Source organism: Salmo salar, chromosome 14 (assembly GCF_965601325.2).
Source record: "Salmo salar chromosome 14, fSalSal1, whole genome shotgun sequence".
Taxonomy (NCBI): Eukaryota; Metazoa; Chordata; class Actinopteri; order Salmoniformes; family Salmonidae; genus Salmo; species Salmo salar.
In genome coordinates this window covers 1,499,919-1,506,621 of record NC_138304.1, presented here as the reverse complement: position 1 = coordinate 1,506,621, position 6,703 = coordinate 1,499,919, and the positions used below count along the sequence as shown (strand labels likewise).

General features: G+C 39.9%; 1 protein-coding gene across 2 annotated transcripts in view; it reads left to right on the top strand.

Moving 5' to 3' along the window:
- Positions 1-2,120: 2,120 nt before the first annotated feature.
- klhl18 (kelch-like family member 18) overlaps positions 2,121-6,703 on the top strand; it is a 99,251-nt gene continuing 94,668 nt past the window's right edge. The window contains exons 1-2 of one of the 2 annotated variants that reach the window (XM_045693786.2): positions 2,121-2,337; positions 5,988-6,118. In XM_045693786.2, coding sequence (XP_045549742.1) covers positions 2,203-2,337; positions 5,988-6,118 — 266 coding nt within the window. In that variant the 5' untranslated portion in view covers positions 2,121-2,202. The remainder of the gene's footprint in view (positions 2,338-5,987; positions 6,119-6,703) is intronic. The other variant, XM_045693785.2, reaches the window with a different exon arrangement.

Genomic DNA, 6,703 nt, shown 5'->3' with positions numbered 1-6,703 from the left:
TACTTTGGGCACGTCAGTCATCCGAACTTCCGAATACTGCCCCCTAGCCTTTAGAAGTTTTTTTAAACTCAGAAAGCTCTCTACAATCTCAACCATACTCCACCTCTCTTTTCGCTAATGTTTGTTACCTGGTTACTTTTTTATTTGACTTCTAGTCAAAACAAACCTAATTCTACTTTTCACAGGGAAGCCACTTTAATTACTCTTGTCTCTTCCTCCCTTACATCAATTCAATACATATATTTTAGAATAAAACAAAATAAAGACAAACGAGTTTAAAACTACTAAGGTTTTCTTGGGTCGCATGGTTCTCGAAACCCCCAAATATGTTATCTTGTTTAGCCGGTTGTACTTTACCATAGCTATACTTCCTTGTGACCCTGCTCTACCACATAGTTTACATAATGTACCAACACAGAACCCCCAAATCTAAACCCTTTAGCGATTGTTTGAATGCGGCGTGATACAAAGTTAAACTATTTTTAAACATAATTTATGCTCTCGCCCATATATACTGCCCATTTTAATATGTTACCTAATATCCACTGTCCTTGATTCTCACAAGGATTATTCAACCCCAAAATCCGCTAATGAACAGGGTTGATCCATTTCCCACAAGGCAGTCAAGCACCCAAGCTAACTGGCTAAAGTTGGCTCAAGTTGGATAGCTAATTTACCTAACACTACTTCCAGATATAAACAAGATAATATATCTAAAATCCATTCTACTCACCTCGCAGAGCTGGTTAGGTTCTTTACTTGTTTGTTAAAAACGTTGGTAAGTAACTGTGCTGCTGGCAATAATTCAAATTACGCTGCTGTTTTCAACTCTCTAGAGACAGCAGGAGCGGTAGAGATACTCCGAATGATCGGCTATGAAAAGCCAACTGACATTTACTCCTGAGGTGCTGACCTGTTGCACCCTCTACAACCACTGTGATTATTATTATTTGACTCTGCTGGTCTCCACCCGGCACAGCCAGAAGAGGACTGGCCACCCCTCATAGCCTGGTTCCTCTCTAGGTTTCTCCCTAGGTTTTGGCCTTTCTAGGGAGTTTTTCCTAGCCACCGTGCTTCTACACCTGCATTTCTTGCTGTTTGGGGTTTTAGGCTGGGTTTCTGTACAGCACTTTGTGACATCAGCTGATGTAAGAAGGGCTTTATAAATACATTTCATTGATTGATTAATATAACTCGCAAGCATAGTGAATATTAGGTTGGAGAAAGGATTGTTTGCTGGTAAAATTGTGAAGTGTTGTCACTGCAGTTTTTACATATCTGCAAAAGTTATCTTAGTGTCCCCCTACTCTACAGTTATAATACATGTTTACTGCTAATGAGAGTTTATGCAGTTCCAACATAATCCAAAGGATGGCAGCCTAAAATCACAATCCTACTATATTGCACTAACCAGAACATTATTTCATGCAAAACATTAATTTGTGGTCTAGGCTGCCATCCTTTGGATTATTTTGGAACTGCACAGTGCTCACTGCATGACAGGATCACATTAGTTAGCAGTAATGTGACCAATATCAACATAAGGCTCTTTATTGTCAATCAAATATTGTAAATGGTTTCTGAAAACATTGCAAGAAAATAATGATTAAAAATACTTTGCCAACAGTTTTTGGTCTTGGAAAATTAACATTAGTTAAGCATTTGCAATTTGTACTTGCTAATAGATTTGTATAAATGCTATTATAACAGCAGTTACGCAATTACCTAACACCATATTCTATTGGTTTATTGACCACAATCTACTGAGTATTTCCAGGTAGAATAGTTCTCTCTATAACCCAATATGTATCCCATGTACAGTCTATTACAGTGTATTGCATTTCGGCTGAAAGTTTGCTGGCTTGAATCCCCTGAGCAGACAAGGTAAAAATCTGTCGATCTGCCCTTAAGTAAGGCAGTTAACCACTAACAATGAAGGTGGCCCCCTGCACCTCTCAGATTCAGAGGGGTTTGGGTTAAATGCAGAAGACACTGTTCAGTTGAATGAAATTCACATTGCAATGTTTTGAAATGCAGGCTTTTATTTTGAAGGTTTCCTTATTACCATATAATTGAACGTCATAAATTGCGTTGCTGGCAGAATACTAGTGGATTGGAGAATATTTTCCGACTACGGTGTCTCGAGTTGGTCACTTCCCCATTGTTAGGCGTTTTCAAAATTCGTAATTTCCCTTTTCCTCAATGACGATGGGTGATATGATATATGAAGAACTGGAGGATTTGATGCATTTTTCAGTCCACGATTTACCAGGTCGTGGATATGCTGTTATGGAGGAGATCAGAAGGCAAGGGAAACTCTGCGATGTCACCCTGAAGGTATGTGTGGAGTTAGCCTAGTAGCTAGCCAAGCGCACTACAGTAACTTACTTTGAGAAAATAGCTAGCCGGCTAACTAGCTGTCTTGCTAGCAATAGAATTGAGGCAAGCTAACTAACTTTAGCTAGCTAGCTGCAGAGCCTTCTATTTGTAAATATAAAGCTCTAGCCTAGGTAAGTTATTGGCTAAGCAGCATAGCTAGCTATTGACTGTAAAACATTATATGAATGTAGAAGTCGCGGTTATCGTGGCAAATAAGTAACGTTAGTTATCTAACACATTTAGCCCTTCCCTTTCAATTGTCATGGTAGTTTTATCCACGATTTGGCCGCCCAACTTGCTAGTAGACTCACCCTACGTCTGGAAGAACCAATAAAAGCTTTAGCCAGAGGGAGTTTTACTTCGTTCGTTATTGGGTTGTAGAGAGAACTACTGTTAGCACCTACGGAAGTCTACTAAAAAAAAAATGTTTTTGCTGTGATTGCGAAGCAGCACACTAACGTTAGCGAGTTAACGTTAATTGGGTGTACGTTTACCTAAAACGTAAAGGTCATCTTTAGTACTTACATCATCTTGACTGTTTGTTTTTTGAGTAACTTACCCCTGGTGTCTAGCTAGCTATAGCAATGGCCTCTCAAGCAAGACTTAGCCAACTGCTTACTAACGTATACAATACACAGCCCTGCTGAATTAGAATAATATAACGTAGCTAGTCCAGTATGCCTTGCTTTCAGACAAATATGGACTACTGACCATTGTTATCTCAGATTGCGGTATTCTTGAATCAAATTAACATGACTAGCCAGCCATTGCCCGTATCTTCACAAACCTCGAGCTGACTGTCAATTGTCCTAAAATCTGTGGCTTTAACACCTGCAGCATCAACTAAAAGTTCACATTGCAGGTGGTCAGTAGGACGTTTGTCAGGGAACATGGAAACAGCAGTTATTTATTCGCTCTTCTGGCCCTCCCATGTGATGCACCTGCCCTATTAATAAGCACCATCATTATGATAAGCTGCAGTGTACTGTCCTGTAGCCTACATATCTACTGGGCCATATTCTGAAGCCCTTGGGAATATCATCTTTATCTGTAATGCATTACCTCCAGCGAGCCTTCACTCTGGCTTCCATTAGTGCACTTTCTCTTTAACACGACCTGCCCTACATGAAGGCAACTTCATGCCTTGACCTTGGTATTGTTTAGGACTAACAGTCAGTGCACCCACCTCATGCAAGATGCCTCTTTTGATTTTATAGTTTTTCATATAAAATAAACACATTTCTCAAATAAGTAGCCTAATGAACAGTGGTGGAAAAAGTACCCAATTGTCATACTTGAGTAAAAGTATATATACACCTTAATACAAAGTTACTAAAGTAAAAGTCACCCAGTAAAATACTACTTAGGTAAAAGTCTAAGTTCTTGGTTCTAAATATACTGAAGTAGCAAACGTAAATGGAATTGCTCAAATTTAAATGTATGGATAGCCAGGGGCACACTCCAACACTCAGACATCATTTACAAAAGGTGTGTTTAGTGAGTCCGCCAGATCAGAGGCAGAAGGGATAACCATGTGTTGTCTTGATAAGTGCGCGAATTGGACCATTTTCCTGTCCTGCTAAGCATTCACAATGTAATGAGTACTTTTGGGTGTCATGTAAAAAGTACATTATTTTCTTTAGGAATGTAGTGAAGTAAAACTTGAAAAATATAAATAGTATAGTACAGATAACAAACTACTTAAGTGGTACTTTATAGTATTTTTACTTAAGTACTTCACACCACTGCTAATGAATACAATAGTCTTATGTTGGTGTCGCCAAGGGGAAAGCAATGGTTAAAGGTGACATTAAGTTCTGATTACAGTTGAAGTCGGCAGTTTACATACACCTTAGCCAAATACATTTAAACTCAGTTTTTCACAAATCCTGACATTTAATCCTAGTAAAAATGTCCAGTTTTAGGTCAGTTAGGATGACCACGTTATTTTAAAATGTGAAATGTCAGAATAATAGTAGTGTGATTTATTTCTTTCCTCACATTCCCAGTGGGTCAGAAGTTTACATGCACTCAATTAGTATTTGGTAGCATTGCCTTTAAATTGTTTAACTTGGGTCAAACGTTGTGGATAGCATTCCACAAGCTTCCCACAATAAGTTGGGTGAATTTTGGCCCATTCCTCCTGACACAGCTGGTGTAACTGAGTCAGGGTTGTAGGCCTCCTTGCTCGAACACGCTTTTTCAGTTCTACCCACACATTTTCTATGGGATTGAGGTCAAGGCTTTGTGATGGCCACTCCAATACCTTGACTTTGCTGTCCTTAAGCCATTTTGCCACAACTTTGGAAGTATGCTTGGGGTCATTGTCCATTTGGAAGACCCATTTGCGACCAAGCTTTAACTTCCTGACTGATGTCTTGAGATGTTGCTTCAATATATCCACATAATTGTCCTGCCTCATGATGCCATCTATTTTGTGAAATGCACCAGTCCCTCCTGCAGCAAAGCACCCCCACAACATGATGCTGCCACCCCCGTGCTTCACGGTTGGGATGGTGTTCTTCGGCTTGCAAGCCTCCCCGTTTTTCCTCCAAACATAACGATGGTCGTTATGGCCAAACAGTTCTATTTTTGTTTCATCAGACCAGAGGGCAATTCTCCAAAAAGTACGTCCTTTGTCCCCATGTGCAGTTGCAAACCGTAATCTGGCTTTTTTATGGCGCTTTTTTTAGCAGTGGCTTCTTTCTTGCTGAGCGGCCTTTCAGGTTATGTCGATATAGGACTCGTTTTACTGTGGATATAGATACTTTTGTACCTGTTTCCTCCAGCATCTTCACATGGTCCTTTGCTGTTGTTCTGGGATTGATTTGCACTTTTCGCACCAAAGTATGTTCGGAACGCGTCTCCTTCCTGAGTGGAACGACAGCTGCATGGTGACAGCGGTATGACAGCTGCATGGTGTTTATAATTGCGTACTATTGTTTGTACAGATGAACGTGGTACCTTCAGGCGTTTGGAAATTGCTCCCAAGACTTGTGGAGGTCTACAATTTTTTTTCTGAGGTCTTGGCAGATTTTATTTTTTTTCCTCCTGATGTCAAGCAAGGAGGCACTGAGTTTGAAGGTAGGCCTTGAAATGCATCCACAGGTACACCTCCAATTGACTGATGTCAATTAGCCTGTCAGAAGCTTCTAAAGTCATGACATCATTTTCTGGAATTTTCCAAGCTGTTTAAAGGCACAGTCATCTTAGTGTTTGTAAACTTCTGACCAACTGGAATTGTTATACAGTTAATTGTAAGTGAAATAGTCTGTCTGTAAACAATTGTTGGAAAAATTACTTGTGTCATCCACAAAGTAGATGTCCTAATCGACTTTCCAAAACTATAGTTTGTCCACAAGAAATGTGTGGAGTGGTTGAAAAACGAGTTTTAATGACTCCAACATAAGTGTATGTAAACTTTCGACTTCAACTGTATTACAATTCTGTCAAATGAATGCACTTGAGGTGGGCTTGATTTAGCTTGGAGGATGCACCCTTTTGATGCTATTCCATTTGTTCCATTCTACCGTATGGAACATGTATTTGACAGGCTATGTATTTGACCCATGTCTGGACTAAATCACTTGCTTGTATCGCCCTTACAGGTTGGAGACCACAAGTTCAGCGCCCACAGGATTGTTCTGGCTGCCTCCATCCCTTACTTCCATGCCATGTTTACGAATGACATGGTAGAGTGCAAGCAAGATGAGATTGTAATGCAAGGGATGGACCCTAGGTAAGGCCCCTATAGCCTACTTACTCAGCAGCGCTGAGAGTGGAGGCTGTTATAGCAGCAAAGGGGAAGCATCTCCATATTAATGCCCATTTGGAATGAGATGTTCAAAGCGCAGGTGTATTGGCTGGACCAGAAACAACCCGTCACCCTAGCCAATATTAATCATTGTAATAACACATTTAAAATCAGTTACAACGTTATCGCCATCCTTTTGAAAATAAATCGCTGAAGTCGTGCACACAGGATGTTTCAAGTAATTTAAGTGCGTTATTCTGACAATTCACAAATTCTCTGCTGAACTGTCAAGCTGATAACCTAACAATGCAAACCATGTTCCAAAATGTTCAACAAAGTAGGCAAAATGCTTTTTCTGTAAAATGGACCTGTTTTAAAGATGCACTATGCAGAAATCGCTCCGCCATTTCCTGGTTGCAAAAATTCTAAAAGTTCCCCTAATTTCAGTCTGTGACAAAACAAGCTAGTATAATGTAGAGAATCAATGCACAATCTAAACCACTGTGAAATATTGCATTTTCAGCTGTTTGAAGCTGGTGTACAAAACCGAAAGTAAAAGACGCAAAAACT